The sequence below is a fragment of the Melopsittacus undulatus genome, chromosome 7 (assembly GCF_012275295.1).
Source record: "Melopsittacus undulatus isolate bMelUnd1 chromosome 7, bMelUnd1.mat.Z, whole genome shotgun sequence".
In the NCBI taxonomy this organism is placed as follows: Eukaryota; Metazoa; Chordata; class Aves; order Psittaciformes; family Psittaculidae; genus Melopsittacus; species Melopsittacus undulatus.
Genome location: NC_047533.1, coordinates 46,941,981 through 46,966,114, shown reverse-complemented (window position 1 = coordinate 46,966,114; position 24,134 = coordinate 46,941,981). Strand labels below are relative to the sequence as shown.

General features: G+C 50.5%; 2 protein-coding genes across 2 annotated transcripts; one reads left to right on the top strand and one right to left on the bottom strand.

The window, feature by feature from the left end:
* Nucleotides 1-244: 244 nt before the first annotated feature.
* On the top strand, nt 245-16,822 carry ARL9 (ARF like GTPase 9). Its single transcript, XM_031048870.2, has 13 exons — nt 245-412; nt 805-973; nt 3,671-3,846; nt 4,744-4,905; nt 6,035-6,239; nt 6,683-6,824; nt 8,732-8,782; nt 9,788-9,910; nt 11,473-11,610; nt 11,924-12,044; nt 13,135-13,266; nt 13,567-13,742; nt 14,348-16,822. The coding sequence occupies exons 1-13, from the start codon at nt 266-268 to the stop codon at nt 14,460-14,462; spliced, it is 1,857 nt and encodes a 618-aa protein (XP_030904730.2). The 5' UTR covers nt 245-265; the 3' UTR covers nt 14,463-16,822.
* Nucleotides 15,814-24,134, bottom strand: HOPX (HOP homeobox). Its single transcript, XM_005148961.4, has 3 exons — nt 23,837-24,134; nt 19,001-19,176; nt 15,814-16,514 (listed from the first exon to the last, which is right to left on the bottom strand). The coding sequence occupies exons 2-3, from the start codon at nt 19,142-19,144 to the stop codon at nt 16,437-16,439; spliced, it is 222 nt and encodes a 73-aa protein (XP_005149018.1). The 5' UTR covers nt 19,145-19,176; nt 23,837-24,134; the 3' UTR covers nt 15,814-16,436.

Genomic DNA, 24,134 nt, shown 5'->3' with positions numbered 1-24,134 from the left:
TATATGGGCCTCCCCCGGGAGATGGGTGCCCATGAAGCAAATCCTGTTGTGGTGGTCGAGGGCGGCAGGAGCTGTGCGGCAGCCTGCCTTCCTCTGACAGCAGAAGGCCGCCAGTGACACCGTTCGCTCATGGCTTTATGGGCACGGGTGAGTTCTCAGCCTGACAGCCCAGCTGCGGGGGATGGGGGAGAGGCCGTGCGCACGCAGGGCTGCAGGGGGAGCGCTGTGCGTCCCTGCTCCTGTCCGTGCCTGGAGCGGGGCGGCCATGGGCACCCGCCTGCGGTCCGCTGCGCTGTGGGGGGCGGCGCTGGCCGCCACCGCGGGCGCGGCGGCCTGGGTCTGGGTCCGCTTGCGGAGCCGGGCAGCGCCGACTCCCGAGTGCCCGGTTGCCGCCACAGCAGCCGCCGATCAGGTACCTGGGCCGGGTTGGGGCAGCGGGCGACGCCGCTGGGCCGGGCAGCGCTAACGGGGCCTCACGGAGCCTCTCGGCGGGGATGTGACACCGGCCGCTCGGCCCTGGCGGCCTCCTCGGCAGCGCCGGAGCCTGGACCGGGCCGGAGCCGCGCTCACCGCTTCCCACCCCCAGCCAGCGGGCGGGCCTGGGGATGTCGCCTGGGTCCCATGGCCCGACCGGCGCTGAGGCCCTGTGCTTGTGCCGCAGGAGCCCAGCACCGTCTCCACCGTGAAGGGTCTTTTGCTGTTCTCTCCCCAGACCCTTTGTTAAGCTCCCTTATTCCCCCAGGCCTGCTGAGCGTTGCCCGGGCCCGGGGTGCCTGGTTAAACGTGCTGCCGCTCGCTTCACAGGGTACAGGGCACGGTAAGCAGATACTGGTGCTGGGCCTGGATGGGGCTGGGAAGACCAGTGTTCTCCACTCGCTGGCAACTAACCGTGTCAAGCGCAGCGTGGCTCCCACCGAGGGCTTCAACGCCATCTGCGTCAACACCGAAGAGTTACAGATGGAGTTCCTGGAGAGTGAGTGAACGTGGTTTAGTACTGAGCATGAAATAAGTTCCTATCCTGTGCCCTAGGGATCGGGTTCCCTTGTGTCTGCTCTGATAACATGAAGTTGTGACTATTTTCTCCTTGGAGATTCTGCTTTCCCACCCCATTTCTTGAAGGAAATGATACACTGGAGTTAGAGGAGGTGTGTGTGCATTCAGCCCTGTCCTCAAGGGAGTTCGGCTCCCAGAGAGAGAAGGATAACAAGCCTGATGGTATGAAACCAGCCCAGAGCAGAGGTGTCCCCAGTAAGCCCTGTGTTGTGATCCATAGCCACTGTGTGTTGTACAATTTCTCCTTGGTGCTCATGCCCGGCAAAGGGCAAGAGACAAAGAGGAATAAATAATAAGTTGAAAGAAGAGAGGTAGAAAAGTTTTGTACCTTTTCTGTTCAAAAAAACTCTTAAATGGTGTTTTCTACTCTTTAGTGCCTTTTAAATGTCTGTAGGTTTACACTAAGCTTTGTATTGTCCTTAGCACTGATTTTTGAGTATTGCCTGTGCCTGCAGAGAATATCTCCTGTGATGCTTTTGGGGTGTCAGAGCTGTTGTAGGTACAGCTAGCTGAGGGGGAAGGTGGAGGCCCTGGATTCAGGTCAGTCCCTGGTACTGAGAGTGCCTGCCTTCTGTGGAGGCAAAAGCTGCCCTTTGCTTCCTGCTACTTCTGCACTGTACTGTACAAGTGCTCAACTGGCTCAGTTGGCAGCTAGCCCATAGATGCCTCTGTACCTTTGTCAGGGGGTCTAAAGGAGTTGTGCTGTTCCCAGGTAAGTTTCTGGGATGTGAGGATGAGGCCAGTAAGGCAGAGTTTCATTCCAAGTAGTACTACCACAGGAGTGTCTGTGGTGTCTTGGGGAAACAGTCTCTCCAGAAATGCTTGTATTCTGTGCCCCTGTCATAGTAGGTCTGAGTTACTTGTGTCTCCTAATGGGAGGTGTTTTGTCTAGCTGAGTCCAGAGGAACCTACAGTATCTCTGCTCCTGCCCGGGGATGGCCTGGGCCCAGAGCCATGTACCCCATGGCAGAACCTGTTGTTTCTGAGTCGTCCTTCCCTCTCTGGTCCAGGTTTGTAGTCACTGAGATGTGCTGTCTGCGATCTGACCCATGGGAAATGAAATATCTCAGGCCAGTTTCAGCCAGGTAAATCCATGCATGGCTCTTTAATCTGGTTACTTATCCAGTCTATACCATTGCCTAGTCCAGGGGTTAGCAGCCTGTGCTGTGATCACATGGCACAGGGTGATCAGCAGACAGCAGGGGTTTTATTTTGCTGGCTTAGACAGATAGAAAATCAACATTCTATCTTTTATTTGTACCATCATACACAAAAGTGGGTGGTATCTTGCCTCTGGCTTCTGCTGGGTTCCTACTTGTTTGGCGGGAAAAAAATGTTCTCTGTGAGGTTACTGACCCCTGGGTTATGCTATGCATGAGTGCACTTAACAAAGGGAGCGGTGGTGAGTCCCACAACATCACAGTACAGAATCAGAGACATCTGTCCCAAGTATGATGAATCAGTCCCAGCCCTTTGGCTCCATTCCACAGCAACAGACTCACAATACTGCCTGCAGATATGCTGGGGCTCTTGAAGAAGAGGCAGGCATGCCCTAGCAGAAAATAATGTTTCTGTGTTCTTGAAGCTACTGGATCATTTTTACTTAAGTGAATGTAAAATTGCTTTGAAACTGAAAAAAGTCACAGTAAAAGTTGCAGCAAAAGGGCAGTAAAAGACAGCTGACTAGCAAGTCAGTTTTGAAAAGAGCTCCCATGAAAGGCAGGAGAACATTATAGGGAACTCCAATTGTGTTGTTCTGAAAACTTAACTACCTTTGGGATAGTCACCTAGACCTTTTTTGCACCTCAGTATTCTTGAAGGCGTGGTGCTGCAGTGTACCTGGGAGAAGACCTGAAGAGTGGAAAACGCATCTGAAATACTTAATCTACTGCTAGCTGTTCCTGCTCCTGCTAATCTCACCAGATGGGAATAACAATCTTGAGCAACTTACTGCATGTGTAAAAGCGATAATTTCTGAAGGTGGTCAGTTTTCCTCTGGATCCAGCAGAGAAGAGCTCATGTAAAAATGTAACCTGTGCAAAGATTTCTCCCAAGGATTGCCTGAAGGGTTTGCTGAGGCTTGAGTTTTCTCACCTCCTAAGCATCTCTGGTTATTGATAGTATGAAATCTGTGGGAGTTTTGAACTAGTCCCCAGTGTCATACAAACCCGATGAAAGCCCTCCCTGCCTCAGAGCTAAATTTCTTCTTTGGAAATTGTAGGCCTGCTTTGTTTGAAGATGAGGTGGGCATGTGTAGGTGGGTTATGTGGGGACATTCTCCCATGGTGTTATAGACCTCTTTCTACTCTTCCTACTACATGAGAGCAAGAAACAACAAGGCAGGAAGCAAGCATAAGAAACTGAACCCAGAATCCTCTCACAATAAGTGCTTAAAATTATTTTGTTTTTTATTCCCAGAGTGTACACATATGTCTGCATCTAACTTGACTGGGGAAAATGAAGCTATTTCCAGTCTTATATATAGTAGCTCAAATACTTTGAGTTTTTGGTAACCCAGACACCTTGGGTTTTCAGCCCAGAGCCTGCTGTCTGCAGCTGTGGGAGCAGCGCTGGTTGGATTACTTGGTGAACCCTCTGCTGCTATCTTTTCTTCCAGTCGGGGGCAGTGAATCTCTGCGTTCATATTGGAAGATGTACTTGCCCAAAGTGCTGTTGCTAATCTATGTCGTGGACTCGGCTGATCATGCCCGACTGCCTGTGGCAAAACAGCTGCTTCATCAACTGATCCAGAACAACTCCACCCTGCCGGTGGTGGTTCTGGCCAACAAGCAGGTAAGAGTTCCCTGCTGCTAGCTGAGCTTGGCTGGCAGTAGCTCTGAAAACAGCAACAGAGCCTTTCAAAGGAGGCCTTATGGCTGGGAGCTGAGGGTCTTTCTGGGACACCTGCTGACTGAAAAAGAAAATAGTCTGAGGTTGAGTTTTGGATCCACAAAATGCAGGTCCTGTGCTTGGAGACGGTACAGTCAGAACTGTGGATGGAAATTGTGCTAGAAACTGCTGTAGACTTGCAAGGTTTGAGAGCTGCAGGAGAGACTACAGCCAGATCTGGAGTTAGGTTTCTGTTCTGAATGTCTGTCTAGAAGTACCACTTTTACCTAGCAGCAGCCAAAAAGTAAAGCACTGTTGTTGGCATTCAGCTTGTCAGGTTGGTTGCTCCTAAGGCTGCTGCTGAAGCATGAGAGAAGAGGAGCTTTCCTCATGAGGCAGTGCTTTCTCCCAAGACTGGTGGTGTACCTGGGGCAGGATTGTGCCTATGGTACAATGTCAGATGGCAGAACAGCGCACGGTTTTAAGACCAGATTTTCTCTTACCAGAGCTGTGCCCTTGGTTCACTCTACCTTGTTACCTCGTAAATTTCTGGTAACTTTGGCATGTTACTAGTAGTTGTGTTACCCTTGAGTGCTTTGGCTTCATCAAGCACAGGTGCTGCTACTGTTCCTGTAGGTCCCACAGTCCCATGCTGGTAGCTGAGAAGGCATGCAGGGCATATTTGCCCTGTTCTTGTAGCTCTTTGCTGGGCACTTTGGGCAGCAAGACTTTTGTCTGGCTCATATGGGTAGTGTTACACTGGTGTCATTAACACAGGAATGATCAGAAACAGAACAGCAGCGTGGGAATGGTACTGGTACCTCTTGCAACTAATGGTATCATTTTTGTTTTGTGTATCAGGACCTTGAAGGCGCATATTGCATCACCGATATCCATGATGCTCTGGCACTGTCTGATATTGGAGACAACAGGAAGATGTTCTTGATTGGTACCCATGTGGCAGAAGATGGCTCTGAGATCTCCTCCAACATGAAGGATGCCAAGGAGCTCATAACACAGCTGGTTTTGGAAGCACAGTGACAGCTCTTTTCCTACAATGTGATCTGTGCAGCTGAGGGAGACAGAGTGTTAGTGTATGGTCAGTTTGTCATGTGGCAACTGAAATGTACAGGTGTCTTTTCCTTCTGAGTGTGGGATTCCCCTGAAAATGGTGTCTAGTTGGTAGCAAAATCTAATTTGTAGTGGTTTGAAAATACGTTTGAGAGGTAAGTCTAATATTTAGCGTATTTGTAGGGGAAAATTAGTCTCCCAGATAGCAGACTTAAGAGGATGTGCAGCTTAGGTGGGCTGAGCTGGCTTCTTGCCAGGTGGGAATCAAGAGTCCACTCCAGTGGAGCAAGGTTGCATCCAGGGAATTTAACCTGGCTTAATGTCTCAGGTGTAAACTGAAACATGTGTACGCCTCAGGTTTTACAGGACCCTGCTACCAGTGGTGTTCTGTTGAAAACCAGACCTCACTTCTTGACACTGTCAGAAATTAAAAGTGCTGCGGTTAGTATTTTTGACAGTTTTTGTTGTTGCTGTGTTAGAGCCAGCCTTTAAGGGAGTGGTAGATTAGTAATCTCTGGAAATTGAGTTGGTTATTGTTTCTTTAGTAGGAAAGAACAAGAAGACAATCGCAGTAAGACATTAAGTGTTTCTTTGCCTACAGGGAAAAAACGGAATGGTGTAATTTAAGGTGGTAACTGGAAGCATTTAAGTTAAATTGGCACCAAAGGTGGGAGACTCCTCCATCGGGGTGAGTGGCTTGTTTCAGTTTAGTCCAGGTTGTCCTCAAGCAAGCAGTCTTACCTGTGAGAACCCGGTTGATTTTTGAAAGTGATTTGTGTTACACAGTGGGAGAGGAAGGGTACCTGATGAGTGTCACTCCCCCATTGTCCTTGGAATTACACTCCAGGAGCAAGTTCTGTAACGAGCCTGTTCTGCGGCCACGTTTACTGTATGAACGTTGTGTAGTTTCATCCTTTGGAACAGATGCATAAAGCAGAAAACTTCACCCAAACCAGCGGTCCTGGCCTCATTTACGCGGGCAGGCCGCAAGGCTGGAGACCCTGGAGGGCAGGCTCCCACAGGACGGCCCCTCGCAGCCCTCCGCTGCCGCCCGGGTTCCCGTTCCCGGGGCCTGACGTAGGAAGCGATCTCTCCTCAGGAGCGCTGCCCTCAGCGGCCGTTGCCGTGGCGACGGGAGCGCGCACCATGGCGCCTGCCCGGCCGCGCGCCGGTGTGTGGGGACGGGGCAGTGTGGGGTGGCGGGGGGTGGCCCCTCCCGGTCGGGCTGGGAGACCCTGTGCCCCTCAGCCAGCCGCGGCGGGGCTCGGGGCGGGCCGGCATGGCGGGTGCGGCGGGGCCCCGGCAGCACAGCGCCACCGGACGGTCCGCTCGGCAGCGCGGTGCCAGCCCGGTCATCGCTGCCGCCTGGCAGGTGGATCCTTGAAACCGAGCCTGGCTTCCCCACCGCGTCTGTGGTTTTCCGGTCCCTGCTTTCAAAGCATGGCGGCTTGTTCTGTGCTGCTGCAGGGTCCCAGTTTAATACAGCCGCTGCACACTGAGGCCCCCCAGGCTGAGGGCAGTGGTAAGGGGTGAGCTGGGGACAGCCAGCGGGTCAGCAGTACCTGGTGCTCATCCCAAGAGGAGGATGCTGATGAGGGGACGTGGTGCTCCCAGACTCCCCATCCGCTGGGTGAGGAACACTTCGTGTGCAAATGCATCACTGTGCAGCGCCCCGGGAAGGTACCAGGGACAAGCCTTACAAATAGCTGCCAGGCAGTCTTATCCTGAGAAGATGCACAGACTCCACCCACGCTGCAACTGTTTAACATTGAAGAGCAGGCAGTCCAAGCTGCGGTTGTTACCAAGCTTTTAAATTCACCTCTTCTTGTCTTTGCAGTTCCTTGTTACTTGTCTGCATGTTCCCATGACAGGTAAGAACCCCCCAGACCTGACCTCCTGGCTGGGCATCCAGGCCAAGCCCTGCATCTCTCAGGGAGGGCTGGGTCGGGGATTTACGCCAGGCAGCGAGACAATATATCAGATGACACTGTGGTAAACACACAGAGGAAACGATGCCTGGGTTTGCTGTTCCGCCTGCTTCTCATGACCAACAGCATCTGATGAGTCTGATGGCTAAGCATGTGAGCTCAGGCACGGAGGGGAGGTGTTTCTGTGCCTGGCTGCAGCAAGGCCTCCTTTTCCCTGCTGGGAAGCAGGAGTGGGACCAAATAGCAAGGGCAGTCCCCTTATTAGCCAAGTTGCAGAACTGGTGCAGGTGCATCCTGTGTGAGGATGCCTGTGTGTCCAGAGCTTTTGCCATGGTAAAGGAGTAGAAAATAATATTTTTTTTTTGTAATCGGAAAACCCCAATATACTACTTGACAATTGCCAAGTGAATCGAGAGACCTGGTCTGGATGTACGTGTGACTTGTTCCTTGGCTGGGTCGTGATGCAAGCTTCGCACAGCAGTGTCATGTGGGTCAGTAAGGCCATGTGCACTTTGTGCTGGACTTGGCTGTGCCTATGTGGTGTGCCTGTGCCTTTGCTGGAGGAGAAGCGAGGAGCCCACCTGCAGGGATAGTGCCAGCTCTGCAATGTAGCTAGGCTGGGGGGAAAATCTCTGTGTGGTAATCCTTCACCCCCTCGCACCTTTGTATGGAAAAGACTCTGGGGAGCTGCTTGGGAATCAACAGCTGAAACTGGTTTTTGGCTCCTGACATAAGGGCTGCTGTCCTGAGCATGTCCTGTCTTGAACCAGTGGCAGAGGGCCAAAGTCCTGCCGACAGTTCCCTCTGTGCGATCTCTTGTTTGCAGTGCTGTGACCGGTGGTTAGGCATGACAGGGAGATAAATCAGCAGGCATCTGATGCTCTAACAGCAGCCTGCCATTGCAAGGGTCTCTGTGGTGCTGAGGTCTCTGGCAAGCATTTGCTTCAGCTTGGCATCTCAGGAAGGGTTATAATCCCCATCAGAGGAACCACAGATGAGTCCCCACAATGCCGACTATTTTCCGTCAGCAAACACTTCTCTCTGTGTCCCCACTCCTCTCTAGGTCTATGCCTTCTTTTTGCCAGATGGTACTAAGCAAGGGAAGCAATGCCACAGGCCTTCACTTTCTGTGCTTTTTCTATGGTGAGGCACTTCCACAGCTGGCATTCAAGGCCAGGCTGTATATAGTTCTGGGCAATCTAACCTAGTTGAAGATGTCCCTGCTCATTGCAGGGGGGTTGGACTAGGTGACCTTTGAAGGTCCTTTCCAAACCAAGCTATTTGATGACTATGATTTCCAGTGCTGCTAGACCACAGACCATGTGTGTTCCTGAGTCTGTGTAGCATCTAAGACCCCTGTGCTAAACAGAATTAAATAAAATGATAAAAATATATGCCTTCACCTGTGCTCCTAAAGCCCTGTGGGAAGTCTCCATGGTGACTTCGAGCAAACCACAAGAGTGTTTCTGTTCATCTGGGCTCCTGTAGGCTGAAGACATCATCCATCTCGTACCTGCTGGGATTACATGGTGTGTTATTAACCAGAAAATACCTTCCCCCTCTCCCTGCAATGTCCCAAAGGGACCCTGCAATGAGGGCAGAATTGCAAATTTGTGTCTCTGCAATCCAAGAAATAGCACAAAAATCCATGGTGAGTTCACCAGATTAAATGGATGGAAAGCTACTGGGAGAGAGAGATCCCTTAAATACACTCTTGCAAGAGATGGAGGAAAAGGCAGAGGAGTTTGAGAGTGTGTTACGTGGTTTTGTGTACAGCAGTAGCTTCTTTGTGCTTTGTTGGTTTAACTGTATGTTAAATGGCATATTGTCCTTTTCTGCAATTTTGACAGGATACGGGAGCTTGCAGAACCCAAGAAAGCAGCTTGTGTAAATGACCTCAGGTAAGGAGGTAATGCAGCCCTGCTCAAGGGCTGGGGATTGATGGGACCTCAGCCAGTGCAGACCCTTTGCTTTTGTCTTGCTACTGCTTCCGTCTCAAGAGCAGGAGTGGCTCCAAAAATACAGGTGGAGATGTTCAGTGCATGAGGGGCTCTCTTTTACTTGCTCTTTCTTGCTTTCAATAAAAAAACCTGGGCTTGATCCAATCTTGCCTTTGCTGTCCTGTCTGAGTTGCTGCACTGAGATGTTGCGGGATAGGATGGCGTAGTGGTGCAAGGAAATTAGACCCCATTGGAGTCACAGGCTGCTGCATCCTGGAGAACACAGTCCAGCTTTAGAAGCAGAGTTGCTGTCAGCATTATGTGGTCAAGCTATGGCTTGACAAGCCAGCGCAACAGTCTCTTGACAACGTCTCTTCTCCACTGTCTGTATGGGTGTCACTGTGCTTGGAAAAGGTTCCATAAACCCATCGCCCAGCTATTCCCTGTCCTGACTACCCTGGTACCCTCTCCCATCATGGCCTCTCTCTTGATGGGGAATGAGCAGCTCCAGATTTGCCCTGGGCAAAGGAGAGTAACCACTAAAGTGCTGCAAAACCTCACCCACTTTCCATGGCACACCCTGACCATAACATTATTATTATTTTTACAGTCATACTTGTGGTATAGCTAGGTGGTAACACAGAGGCAAGAAAAATGCAATCATGAAACTCCCCCAGGGGTTTCAGAGATGTAATGAAATGACCCTTTCTGCACATCCACTGGTAGTTGTAAAACCAGACTCATCCCTTGAAGGCTCTTTTCTTTTTGAGTTGGTAACATTTCCTGACTCTGGACAGTGTGCCAGAGAAAGTGAGTGCTCAGGAAACACCAGCGGCACTTCACAGGTGGGGGTAGCCATAGGGACTGTATGTGTGTCCCATCCCAGGTAGGGAAGGATAACCCCAGCAAGCACAGTTCACACTTGGGCATGTTCTTAAAATTTCACACCCTTGCTGTTCTTGCTAGGCTTGTTTGGGGAAACCAAGAGACAATATGGACCATCTCACAGCACGCTATAACAGCTAGACCATCCGCAAGGATACTGGAATTGGCCAAGCCCAAGCAAGATTTTGGCAAGAACCTATACAGGTCAGTAATGTGGTAGCACATCCTGGGGAAGGAGGCAGCTCAGAGGGTGCTGACTAAGCAAAGGGACTTAGTGGGTCCAGGGAAAGGGAGATGCCATCTCCTTTCCTGCCATTGCTGCCCCACCATGGATTTCCATGCCATGTCAGTGGATTACCATGCCAGTGACACCCATCAGGCTGTACTGGTGCTTGGAACAGGGGCCATCTGTAGCAGGGAAGAAAGTGCTATGGGAGTATAGTCACCCTGAGTGCTTGACTTCCCAAATGAGGAGGAACTGGGGGTGCTGAGTTTTGATGCCCTTTTACTTCCTTGTACCTGTTTCCTGGCTATGAAAGGGCCTCTCCAACATGTGGTGGTTGCTCTGGGTTTGGATCAACTGCCATAAGAGCCAGCCTTGATCTCAGTTTCCAAGCACTTGGGAACATATTCCGCTGCTGTAACAAAAACCCCAGTCAACAGCTCTGCTTTGGCATGGAAGCAGAGACATCATGTACGTGTATGCATGCTTTAACGGAAACGTGTGTCACACCTGTGTACAGAGGGACTATCTGTCCCTAGAGGGTTCCCTGTCTGTACTGGGGCTGATGCAGCCCAGCCAGGCACCTGGAGACAATTAGTGATCCCCTGCATCCTCTTGGAACTTGGCCTAAATCTTGAGGCTAAAGGTTAGGAAGTGCTATGAACAGAGAAATCTTGCACCATCCTGCTGGCTGGTAGAAATCCAGTCTCTTGCCTTGACTTAAACCTCTGCTGTCACTACATGGTAAAAAAAACAGTCCGTGTTTGGGTATAGGAGTGAAGAACGATGTGAAAAATGTAAGCTTCAGTGGTGCTGGGTGATGCTGCATTACTTGAAGCAACTGATCTGTATCTTCTGTAGCTCGGCTGGAGGGAATGAAGCTCTTTGGGAGACAGGATGGTGGTTGCCAGTCTGTAAGAAGTCTGAGCAATGAGAATGCATATTAAACTGTGTTGTACTCCTGCCTTTCCTCTACCTGGAGTGATGTCAAGACGTGTGTCTGTATTATTCTCTCCTCTGCCACTGTCATCAGTTCAAGGGCTTTCAGCCTTCTGAGAACTTCTGCCTCTGACTAATGGTGTCTGCCTGACAGCCCTTCCTGCCTTTCGGTTCACCTCTTCCCTGGGGATGACAGGCATCTTCCAATGGCTGTGGCTGATGGAAAGCTGGATGAGCATGCACTAGGCAAGTGTGGGGGAGACCCCAAGATGAAAGGAGCTGCAATGGCTATTAACCCATTGCAACAAAGTGGTTTCTAAATCATCAGAGCTGAACAAGAGATGCTGCCGGGTTTGTGTTGTGGAGTAATGGGCCAGGGAAAGGCCTAGACTTTGAAAGCAATGCACTGAGGATGCTTAAAAGAGGACTCTGCATATGCAAACAGCATTTACCAGGAAATCTCAAGTGTAAGCACCCGTTTGTTCATGGCTTTACCATGTGCACTGGTACCAGCTTTTGTATGTGTAACAGGCATGGTTGTTTAACCAAACTTAGGATACCCTGTCAATTGCCTTTTATTAACTTTTCTGTGTGGTTCCTTCAGGCCCCTCTACTTGTACAGCTGTGGAAGGGAATCAACAATCTGGGAGCATCCCTCACTAGAGGATTTTTACTTACCTTCTGCTCGGCTGTTGAAGTTGGCTGAACCTAAACAATACCAGGCTGCTTACCTGCTGCGAAGGTGAGAGGCCAGAAAGCCTGTAGGGTTCTGCAGGAATGCCCTTGGGTCTTACAGCATTAGTCCAGCTTTAAAGTAACAAATACAGGAACAGAGGATGGGTATAACAGAGGGCAAAATGCAGAGCAGGGACTCTTCTGGGATTAGGATATCTGGTCTTTGTCATGGTATGTGTGGGTTCTGCACTGGAAATAGCCACAAGACAAAGTTCCTTCTACTGCAGCAAATGTGAGACTTAAACATCCCTGCTGCTGCCTGGTTTAACCAGTGTGGGGGAATATCCATGAGTGGTGGTGCTGTGACTCTCTGCTTCTAGACCTCGCATGTCCCCTGAATGGCCTGTGTCACCAGCGGCACTGAACTATAAGGCCTCCCCACGGATTGTGGAGCTTGCCCAGCCGAAGATGCTACACCCAGAGTTCCTGCCGGCCAAAAAGGTGAGGAGCTGGTTAAGTGAGATTGGATGGGACAGTGATGCAGCAAACTGTCCTGAGTTTTTAAACCCTATATTCTGCCCCTGGATGTGCCCGCTATGGCGGGGAGAAACTGTCTGGTTCGGCTGGGGTTTGTGATACTGAGAGAAATTGCCTTTTTGGAATGAGATGCTGTCTTTGAAAATCTCCCTGCTGAGGAACAGAGAACAGCCAGGCTGGAGCAGCCTAGAATAGTAGGAGAGCCAAGGGAGGCATCTGCGCTGCATATCCGCTGATAAAGCAGCCTGGGAAAGTGGAGAAACATGATGGGAATGGCCTCTTCAGCTCCTAGGGAATACAGTTGTGTTTTCAGTTGGGCAGCTGTGTTATGTATATAAGGGGGCATGAGCCTGCAAACAATATATAGGTTTTAACAGTGTTTTACCAGATTAGCCTGATTTAGAGACATATTTCTGAACTTGCTCATTTTAGGCGAGTCATTGCTTTGGCAGGGGTGAAAGGGCAATCTCAGATTACACTCATTCCATGGCAAAGGCTGTTTTCTGGATGCAGTCTCTGGGCTGGGACATAAGGGGGCTGTGCTGGAGCAGTACTTGGCATCAGTAACCCTGTGAATAGGGGAAGAAGTCCCATGCTGGAGCAGTAATCACTTTTGCTGTAGGAATGCAGTTAACTGCACCAGCATTTTTATCCTGAAATCTGAGTGTTTCTCCTTAGGAGGGGAAATTATTTGATTCAGCCAAGAAGACAAATATGAAAAACATTACTCTGGAAGAAATTTCTCTGCACTCTCACCTGGCTGCACAGGCTCTGGTTACAGACATTCCTCTCCTGCCTATGAGAGGGTGGCAGCTGGGGAAAAAAGCAATACTGGCTAAGACATACAAATCCCAATAGTGCCAAAATTACATTCTAGTTCAGGTGAAAGAAAACTAATGCATGTTGAGAAAGTGAGAGTGCTTCTTCTTGTAACCATGTCTGCAGAGGAAGAGTGCTGGGTGCTTATCCCTTTGGAGAAGGGAGTGTGTCCCTCTGAGCTGCTGCGGACAAGCTCTGTGTCTACACATCCTTCCCCCATTCTGAACCCATGCAGGTGCCAACACAGGTTACAAATGCTGCAGCCTTGGCCAGAGCATCCTCACGGATACAGCAGCTGGCAAAGCCCTCAGTCAAGAAAGTGACCTGCTGCTATGAGTATGGCCCTTTTGAATCTGCCATTCGCCCGGTAAGACAGCATCACCTGGGGCTGTGCATGGCAGGGATGCTGGGCAGAGGGGAGAGTACAGGGGCTCAGTCACTGGGGGCTCCCTTCATGGCAGCCCTGGATGTACTGCTGTCCGTGATGCTGATGTAGCTGCTTCCGGGGCTGGGGAGCAGGACTTGTCCTCTGTCCAGAGCATGGACAGTATCATGTTCCACCTGTGTGTGGTCAGTGGCTGTGAATCTGGGTACACTGAGTTGTAGGCTGGTCACCATTGAATGCCAGGAACATATCTGTAGGGACCTTCCTCCCCGTTTTCCACAGGTTTCTAAGTTTGCTCAGCAGGCAATTGCTAGCCCTCGGACCCTGGAGCTGGCTATGGCGAAAAGATTGCATCCTGGTTATGTGCCTGCGCGGGACGCTGCATGGTCAGTGACAAAGGCTGCAAAGCAGGCAGTGGCTACACCAAGGCTTGTGGAACTGGCCCAGCCTTGCAAAAGGTAGGTGCTCCTTCCCTGCTATGCAGAAATGATCAGCTGTCAGCCCATTTCATGCAGGCCATTGTACCTTGTTGATTTGGATTTATGCAGTGTGATTAAGCCACTGTTTTTTCACTTCCAAAATGTATGGGTTTTGTATGGCTGGATGTGTTACTGCTATACAGACTGTGGTTTAAACAGCATTTTTGAGGTGGAAGGAGAATCAAAAGAGGAGAAATAGGAGCTTACTAATTCCAGTAGGAACTACTGGCTGGGAGTTTGTAATTAGTTGCAATTATAGAAAGCAACCAGGTGACACATGGCACAGTGTAGCAAATTCATGCTGCCCAGCATGATACAGCTGGCCTCAGCCTGGGTTGCAGGAAGTGCTGGGTATGGTGTTTCATGGAGAGGGAGGGAGGGAGGGAATACCTGGTGGTAGTGGCTGCAGTGAGAGATGGGGCATCCGCTCTCACTAGTGTCCTGGTGACAGCAGCTGAGGCATGACTGCTTTTGTCCTCCCAGGACAGGGAAGGGTGCAGGTGGAGGTGTGTCAACTGGCAGGCAGCTTTGACAGCTGGCTCTGCTCCAGTTGGAATTGACTGTCTCTGTCCTCACTCCCCCAGGCTTCCTATGAACTTGACTCAATTCAACCCAGATGCCTTCACCGTGAAGGAGTCTGCTAAGAAGGCAATTTGTTCTCCTCGGATCAAGGAACTGGCTCTTCCAATTAAGCGCTGAGCTCCCTCAGAAGCACAGCCCTCTGCTCATGCCAGCTGTCCCCCTTGGAACATCACTCTGTTCGGGCTGTGCTGTGACTCTAAAACCTACTTGAACACAGCAGCACTCACTAGGGAACACTTCTTATAAGCTGCCACTCTTACTGGGCTAATCTGGGGAGTTAAATAAAACAGTCATTCCATAAGCACAAAATAGTCACCAAGGGAAAAAAGCAGGATTTGACCTAATGTGGGAAGCCTTTCTCCCTAGGATGAGTTATGTCTGGATTTTATATCTCTTCTTATTTTTTAGCTATAGTAGTTAAAGAAGTGATGAAACAACTGCTGAGGGATGCCAGCACAGGAACTGTTTTTTCACATAAGTAAGTGTGGCAAACCACAGCCAATGGCACACAGCGTGTTGATGCAATGCAACTCCTGACCTTGGGTTTGTTAAATTTTTGGTAAAGTTTAGAGATCTTCTCAGTGACACTTAAAGTTTTGTGCTTGTGACAGAAATAGAAACACAAAAGGCTGCAAAATTCCAGATCCAGGGCTGGATTTGATAAGGCATGCAGTTTTAGTACAGACTTCGGAAATGCTGGGTTGGCATGTACCTTGAGTTGGCTTGAGTTTGGGGCCCCTTCTCTCAAATGCCTGGAGAATGGGCAGAGAATGGGCAAGCAGCCTTTTGCTTTGCATGCACCTTTGGTACAAGTTATACAGGTGGGTTAAATGTCTGCAATTGAGATACTCGGTTGTGTAACCCTAGACAGAATAATGGAGGGACAAAAGTTATAAAAGAAAGCATGTGGCAGTTTCACTGTCAGTGTATCTTGATCTTCCTTGTGTTAAGCCGATTCTCCTTCCAAAGGAATAGAGGCAGGTCACCACAAACCACAAGAGGATTAATCAGAGGATCTAGTAATTGATTCAGTAATCCACTAAGCAGAGGATTTTTGAACCCTTTTGAACAAGATGAGGTCACTGAGCAACTGTGCTGGTTATTTTTTATATCCCATGCATTGTCCTGTACCAGGTCAATGTACCAGAGTTTGGGTTCTGTGCAAAAGCCTGAGTGCAGCTACATCCCTTAAGCTTAAGAATGACCAGAGGGAGGGTGAAGTCTGATGCCCTGACCCATGGGGGAACCCCAGTGCTACCAGCCTCTGCCACCTCAGGGATGAAACTGTGTGGGCTGCCATGGATGGACCCGTGGAGGTTGCCCATGTCTGTGTGCTACCCCTGTGGCAAGAAGGATACCCCACAATGCCCACTGAGGCTGTCTTTGGAGAGGTGTTGCTCTCCCAGAGGAAGAATTCTGTCTCCTGCCATCGGGGCAGGGACCACAGGTAGGGACGTAACACAGCTCCTCTCATCAAAAAACTCTGTTGTTTTATTAATGCATTGGAAAAAAAACACCCGAAAAACCAAAACGCCAATTCTTTCCCTTTGATGACCTTTAACAGCAATGTGAGAAATACATCCAAAGGATGCTTGCCTTGGTCTGATGACTGTGTAGGCACTCAGTTTGCTGATATCCAGAGCTGACTCAGCATCCCGAGCTAGCTAAGATCATCTGAGCAACATATCCGTTTTCCAGGTGCTCTCCTCTCTGGATGGTGTGTATATTAGAGCCAGAATGTGTACTTCGCCTTTGGGGAGCATAAGCAAAATAAATCCCTCCCCTTGTATGTTTGAACCTTTCATGGCAGCTTTTCTGTAAGCCTGGGACAAGGGCATGAAATTGCCTTGCCCTGTGCTGTGTTATTAATGGATGGGAATCACTAGGTAGGTTATGCAGCCATCAGAAGCTGTATACACATATATATATAATATTTTTCCTGGTTATGTACACTTTAAATAAAACTTATGTTAAATAGCAGGGTATTACTTTGTATCTCAAAACCTATTGCAACAGAAGAACTCCAAGGAAACCCACTCTGAAGAGCTTCACCATCATTATCAGCAGCCCTGGGGATTGGAGCAGCATCCTCTAGTCCCTGACAGATCCGCTTTGTGAGGGCAGCCCTTCAGACTTCCTCCACTCTGCCAGGCGCTGCTTGAACCATTTCTGGAGGAAAGAAAAGAGAAAGAGATTGAGTGCACTGGGCTGAGTGAACCTCTAAATAACCTTGCTAAAGGTGCAGATGTGGTCAGCACATGGGACCAGGTGAGGGAAACTTGTGGTTCTGCTATCTGAAGCAAGGTGCTGCACTGTTTCTAGGCAGTATAGGCACCAGGAGAGCTGCTTCTGACCAAATAAATGGTCTTGTTACTGATGTGTTCACCTCTTTCAAACTCATTTCTCTTGCACACTTCAGACCTTGACAGTATTGGTAAGTTCTCATTTTGTTGCTGTGAGCCCCAAGTTTTTCTTGCAAACAGAATAAGAAATTGGCTAAGAAGCTGCTGGATGGCATCTGCTTAAATGCCTGGAGCAATGAAACAATCACTGCAGGTCCAAAACGGACAGGAATCACAAGCTGGCCTGCTTCAGAAAGGATAACAGGGACAATGCAGTGGCTCTCAGCAAATTTAAGATCAAATAAATCTGAAAAATGGGTTACAGTGATCTTAGTCTTCAAGCAATATGCATGACTCTGTCACTGTGCAGTAGCTTAGCACCCCTAGGCCAACTCCCAGAGCTGCTGATGCCTCTTGAACACAGCTGCAATTTCAAATGTTAGCTAAATTGCAGCTGGATAAAGCCACACTACCTGCGTAAGAAGAGAGATAACTCACGTCCCGGAAGCACAGCTCAGCCTTTTGTTTGGGAATGTGCCTGTGATTTGCTTTGTTGCTGTTCACTCCGTTGCTATATTTGTTCATGGCTATTTCTGAAGCTATTGTGGTTCGTAATGACACAACCACGATGCTCTCTACAAAGTGGCTCTCGCACCAGCACTGCCTTGGACCGCATCCAGTCAGATGATTGCTTGCCTCGCCTCCTCCCAAAAATTTCACTTCCTGCCCTCAACCATCGTCTCCCGTTGACTCACCACCTCTTTGCATCTCATTTTTACTGATTTTTTAATTAAAATGGCTGCTATATCTAGCCAATAAAGCACTCCAGATGTCAACAGAGATCATTCTCTGTGTTATATGCAATGCAAGCACTTCACAGCTCACCATCCCCATCTTGATCCTGTCCTTAATATGTCCTTCATCTTCAGATCCCTAGGAGCACCCTGGATTTGTGGAAAAAGGTGGCTATCAGGGAAGATTTTCAAGACCTCTCCAGATGTGTCCTGGGCATATCTGGCCTGTGTTTACAACTTGCTTTAGGAAAAAAGGAGCAATACCATTTCTAAGGAGGAAAAGGTATTTCAAGGATGCGGCCTCAAACAAGCAGTGGTACCTGCCTGTCATTAAAACACAGTAAAGGAGGGGTCTCCTTTTCCAGTCCAGCCAAGGGCTATCATGGGCAATGGATGTTACACCAGCATCCTTCCTTGGGGCAGGCTAAACGCTGGCATTGCCTGCTCAGTTCTCATATCCCTTTGCCTTTGCCCAGGGAGAGCCAGGCTTGGCAGCTCTCTGCTGCTAACTTTTCAGTTAAGGTTTTTTCAAAGTTTTTTTCCTTTCTATAGCCATCAAAGCTGCTGTGGGTCTAGTAGCTTACAAAATACCTGCATTTAAACTGGCTGCACTGCAACCTGAAGGAACTGTGTAGGAGCCATTTGTTTCTGAAGCCCAGGATAGCCTGCAGGTAGTCAGATGGAGCACAGAACTCAGCATAAGTCCAAGGCAGTGGCAGCCTGTCCCTGTGAAGGGACATTTGGAAGCCTCTGTGTCTCCTCAAAAGGTTGACAGATTTGCCTGACATGTAGGCTTGGGAATGATAAAGTAGTGAACTGCAGTGAGGGGGAGTGTGCACAGACTGAGCATGTCACTCAGCGCATCCTGCAAAGCCAGCAGTGGTTTGGGTACCCAAGACTATTAGAGATAGGTTGAAAGGAAAAGACAGCACACGTGGCTTGTATATTCAGGGGTTCATAGCCAGCCAGTGACCCTCAGGGTGTGCCCTTGTTCTGGCTGTGGGAATCACGAGCCTGGTATCCAAGCCCAGGATGGGGATGGTGCTCCTGGTGTGGGAGAGGAGCACAAGGATCCCAGTGGGATACCGTGGCTGGGACTGAAAGGGCTGTGATTACAGGGGAAGGGGCTTTGGGGATGCAGGGGCAGGAACATGTGGGGTGCAGGGAGAGGTGGTGGTACAGTAGAGTTCTGTAGGTGCAGTGTGGGGTTAGGGGTGCACTTGAGGTTGTAGAGATGCAGAGAAGACTTGTGAGCATGGTGTGGTGTGCAGTAAAGAGTATGCAAGGTGCAGAGTGGTGCAGGGAGTGCAAGTATGGTGCATATGTGCAGGAGAGTTGGGAAGCATGAGAGGTGCAGGAAGTGCAGTAAGCAGCATGTAGGTGAACAGAAGGGTGCGGGGAGTATGACAGAGAGCTGAAAACAGGACAAGCAGAAGATGTGGGGGGAGTGTGTGGGACGCAAAGGCATGCAGGGGGAGCAGAGCTGGTGCCAAAGCAGGGGCAAGGGGCACACACTCACCAGGGTCTGCTCCTCGGAGAGCCCAGTCTCGGCCGCAATGAGGCACAGCGTGGTGGGGTCAGGGTGTTTGTTCACCTTGCAGAAGTTGTACTCCAGGATCTCCAGCTGCTCCTCAGTGGGAGTCACTGGCTTCTCTGTGGCCATCTCCTCCTTGGGTAGGGCTATGGGGCCAGGCGCTGCGGGGAGGGGCCAGTATCATTGCCCAAGCTGACACCAAGCTCACTTGCTGAGCCCCAGGTTTGCCGTCCCTATCCCCACTATCTCCCCGCTTGCCACGGCAGGGCACAACTCCCTTCCCAAAGGCATGCCAGGGAGCTCAGCTGGGAGCTCCAGGCCCCCAGCACGTCCTGGGACACACACGCACTTTCCCCACCGTGGTGACCACACAGCACCAGTGCCCAGCTGAGCTGTCTCACCATCCTTAGCTGGCGGGGAACTGCAGCCCGTCCTCTGCCCAGCGCTCCCCTCCTGCTGTATTTATAGCCAGTGTGACTCCCGTGGGGACGATTCCTGTTTACGACCGTATTTAGGCCTGGGCGTCGCTTGGGAGTGATGTCACAGCAACGGGCTTGTTGGAGGGGTTAATTTAAAGACATTAATTGAAAAAAAGCACTACTTATGCTCTGGGTGAGGGGTCAGTGCCTGGCATCCAGCCTCGTTTATTTCTGTTCTTTTTTCCCTTCTTCCCAGTGAGCAGGCAAGTGTGTGCACGGGAATCACAAACCAGGGGATCTTTGGGAGTGTGGGTTTGGACACAGCAATCACCCCATTTTACCTCCTGAGCAGTGTCCTGGTCCTCCTCCTAGCAGCATGGCCAGACCATCAAAGCTGGTGATGAGCAAGTGAGCTGTTTTGGTTTTACTAATATTTAATGTTATCTATGTTAATATTTACTGTTATCTATCTATCTATCTATGTAATGTTTGCTAATATTTAATGGTATTTAACGCATGGGTATAAGCAGCGATGTTGTTCCTGAGCACCACTGAGCTGTTTGTTTGGTTTTGGTGTGTAAGTGAAGGGTCAGTCCTTGGAGGATGGCATTTCATGCACATCTGTTGCCCAGGCACTCAAACAAGGAGCCCACATTCTCCCTCCAAGTAACGTTTGTCCCACTTGTGCTTTGCACATATCTCTGGCAGACTTGGCACAAAAGCACAAGCAAAACAAGATGGTATGCCTTGGGTAAATCCCACACCTCTCTTCTGCAGGGCTCCAAGTTTGCCTCTGCATGGCAGGGGGTTGAGCCTGCCAATTTGGTCAGGTACACCATGAGGTGTTGTCCTCACAAAGCATGCAGAAGTCCCTGGTGCTGAATCATTTTGGTGTTTCCGAAACCAAGCTGTGGGGTGTTGGCGGGTAGGAGCTGGATGCAAAAATGTGGCCTTTCTTGATTTGCTGTCCTGCTACCCGAGTTGCCTGGCATGCCTCTGTCAGGCTGTGCTGTGCCTCTCCTATGCTGCCAAAGTGGTTCTTGGCCACCTTGGAACTCCTCTGGGCTGTTTGCTGCAGACCTGCCTTGTCTCCACCTTGCAGTCCAGCTTCACCTTCCCTTTGGCTCTGGGATGGAACTCAGGCACCTCCAGCATGCTGCGCTCCACTGTGTGGCTTTAAACCCAACTGCTTTTCTCATTGACAGATAACCGACCTTCGCACACTCGGTGCCCTGGGGTGTAGTGAATGCCCCAGGGCTCTCACTTGCTGACAGCACTGCTGCTGCTGGGGCTCAGCTCCAAAACTGCCTTGCAGCTTGCCGAGAGCCAGCTCTGCTATTCATGAGAGGCTGGAGAGCTCCTCTTCTTTCAGCTTTACCTCAAAAAGCAAAGGTCCCACTGAGCCTTGTCTGCAGGAGGTGCTTTGACTAATGTACTTCGTCTAATAAAAGGATCCTTTGGCATTTGAGTAGGGGCTTATAAATAGACCAGGGCTGGTTGTGAAACAGCCCAGTCTGTTTGAGTCACTTGGTAAATACCAATTGTAACACAGTGGTTAGAAAGGTCAGAGCACCTCTGAGTGGGATGGAGCAGGCTGGTAGAGGGCACCATCTGCCACTCCTGGATGGACTGGGAAAAGACCACCTTTAACCCCAGGGGCTGCAAACTGAGCTGGCCTTGTCTGCAGGGTGTTGCAGCACAGGTATGCGGCAGCAGCTGCCTGAGTTTTCCTGGGGTCAGCTCAGTTCAGAGGCATCCATGTCAGAAGAGGCACAACAACAAAGTTCAGCCCTTTGTGTGTGTGAGCTGGTGGGGGCCAAGTGAATGCTGCTCACCTGCCTTGGGCATTTGGAGCCCTCTGGAAAAGACACAGGGGCAGAAGGAGTTCCCCTGGACTTGAGGTGCTGCCCTCAGCACTGTGGCTGCCAGACTCCCCATGAGGCCAAAGTGCAGATGAGAGCAAGCTCAGGCCACAAGTCCTTCCTCTCCTCCTTGATCAGCACCCCACTGAACTGTCTGCCCTTCTCCTAGAAAGCCCAGTCACCACAGGGCTCATCATCACCTCTGAATCATGCATCTAGCCTGGGCCACCAGCAGCAACACGTCCTGGCGTTCATAAAGCATCATTTGCAGACTGCTGTATTAACATTCATTAATGTGTGTGCATTGATTTGCATAGGGAACGCATGCTTCAAGTTTCATATTTCATCTAGACAGCTGTTTATTTCTGATAATCTCCATGTTCCTGAGGCACTTCCCCGTAGGACACAGTATCTTCTACCTGCTGGCAGCTCAGGGTGCCCCAGCACACAGGATGTGATGCTTGACAGTTTTCCCTTGTCTCCACTCTGCTCCTGCTCCCACCTCTCAAGGCTGTGAGGTGGCTTTCAGGAAAAGCTCAAAAGCCTGGGTGTCCCTGGAGCTCCACATCACTCCATGAGGTCCTGGAGATCTTCAGGAGCCATGTGACCCATGTGGCACTAGCACTTGGCAGTTCTTGGGTGCTAAAAACTGTGGGTAAATGACAGGACCTGAGGGCACTGCAAGTCCCTAAATGTCCTGACTGCATGTACCTTGACCAGTACTCACCTATCTCTTATTTAAAGGGAGCCTCCTTAAGCCCAGGCCTGGGACCTGGCCTTCAGGCTACACAGGACCTCTTCCCTGTACAGGAGAGGTGATTTTCTTGCTTATGTTTCTTTAAGCCTGGCAGAAATACAGAGAATCATAGCTGTTCTGCTCAGCTGCTGGAAGGCACCACTGCTCACTGCCTTTTTTCTGCCTAAACTTTTGCAGCCGTGGTGAAACAAACAAAAAAAGGCTTTTCCAATGCAAGTTACCTAAACCATCTGTTCAACTTTCAGAAAGGGGGGGGCTGTGGTCATCATCTACCCCTGTGAGCAGTCCCATGCCCACTGCTGCCACTCCTGGGTGGCACAAGGATGAGAGTTTGGTAGCAGGGAGCTGCTCACCCTGGCGGAAGTGACAGTGCCAGATGCACTATCACTGTGAAACCACAGCACTGGTGACACTCGCTCTGTCCTACGCATCAAGCTAAAGAGCCCTGAGGAATTCACACTTGGCTCTGTCTGTCTTGGTTTTCAGCCACCAGCTGAAGCATGCAAGGGGTTCCTTGGTTGCTTGGCTCCAGCCAGCATTGCTGTGCACAACTTGGTGCTCTTAGTGTAGCTGATGCAGTGTTTAAACGCACCTCCAGGGCCATTTTGAAGGGAGCAGACAAAAGGCAATGGCTGATAGGCATGAGCTGCAGCAAGAGAAAGTCTTAGTAGATATTGGGAAACAAGTCTTGTATGTGCGGATCAGTGTGGGGATAGGCACCAGAGAGGTGGGGGCACCTCTGTTCTTGGTGATCCCTAAAACTCAGCTGGACAAGGCCCTGAGTGACCTGACCTAGACGTGAGGTAGGAGCAGTGGTGTGGAGAGAGACCTCCCTCTGCAACCATACTGCCCATGTCCCTGCTCCCCAAAGACACCCTGGGGTTACTAGCAGGGCTCCTAGCTCTGGCCTGAGATGGGAGAGGACATCCCACTGTCTCCCAGCAAGCCTGCCCAGCACTGCTAGCGCAGTCAGCATTTACTGTCCTGGCAGAGGGCAGACACTTTTCCAGAAAAGACATGATCTCTGTTTGCTCAGCTTTGAACAGCAGACACAATAGCTAGCTGCCTGAGCGGCTTTCTAAGCATTTACTGCACTGAAGACCCCGGAAAACTCTCTGAGCAGCTCCTGCCCAGATGATGGGGCCCTATAGACCCTCCTGGGTTTCTTGACCCCTTCCCCACTGCTCTCTCCGCTGTCAGGGCTGGGATGCAACTGGAGGCATCATCTGCTCCTGGTTTTTGCTTGCAGCTATTTCCTGACACTGGCAGGAAATCAAAATAGCAGTTCTCAATGCAAACAAGCCCTCCTGCCCTCCCTTGCTCTGCTGCAGAGCCGTGTCCTGTCCCTCGTTTCGCTCCGTCTCCTGCTGTGGGGTGGCTATGGATAACATCAGCCGGCATGGTGCACAGGATAAGGTGGGACGGAGGCTTTAAAAATAAAACAGACCCTGCCATAAATAAGGAAAAACCACCTGTCATGCATCCTGTAAACTACCCGTTCAGCCTCTCAGAAGATAATATCTGACAGGAACAAAGCGAACAAGGGCACAGCAGCTGCTGAAACAGAGGCAAGTCCCCATAGTACCCACAGCCTGGGGTCTCTGCCTGCCTGTGTGCCTCTCTCCCTTCCCCAGGCGTGAAGCTTTCCCACCACCACCACCCGGCTGGAGGCTGCTCCAACCTCCCCAGCATCACTAAGATCAGGTCAGCTCCTCCCTGCATCCCCCCAACATCCACACCTGCGAATCCACCCCAGCTCTCCCAGCTCAAAGCCTGTGCTTACCTGGAGCTGCCAGGGACCAGAAGTGAGTAAAACAAGAACCCTGCAGGTCCTTGGGTGACTGCTTAAATATCTGCGAGTGTGTGTGACAGGCGGGGACCTGAAAAACCTGCCGCAAATCACAGGAGCTCCCGGGTTCCACAGCCACTCTCGGGGCTGGTAATTCAGGTTTGGCATCCACTCTCCTTGGCAGGGCTCAACGCATGGTTGTACGTGCTGCGGGGCTCCGCGGACGGGTGGCACAGGGAGCCGTCGGGGCTCGTCCCACCACGCTCTGGGCTGGTGGACGCTGTCCTGCCGG

Coding starts and splice junctions, on each gene's coding strand:
- ARL9 (XM_031048870.2), top strand. CDS start 266: ATGGGCACCCGCCTGCGGTCCGCTGCGCTGTGGGGGGCGGCGCTGGCC. Junction 9,911..11,472: donor TTTGGCAAGAACCTATACAG/GTCAGTAATGTG, acceptor TGGTTCCTTCAG/GCCCCTCTACTTGTACAGCT. Junction 12,045..13,134: donor AGTTCCTGCCGGCCAAAAAG/GTGAGGAGCTGG, acceptor GAACCCATGCAG/GTGCCAACACAGGTTACAAA.
- HOPX (XM_005148961.4), bottom strand. CDS start 19,144: ATGGCCACAGAGAAGCCAGTGACTCCCACTGAGGAGCAGCTGGAGATC. Junction 16,515..19,000: donor TCTCCGAGGAGCAGACCCTG/GTGAGTGTGTGC, acceptor TCTTTCCTCCAG/AAATGGTTCAAGCAGCGCCT.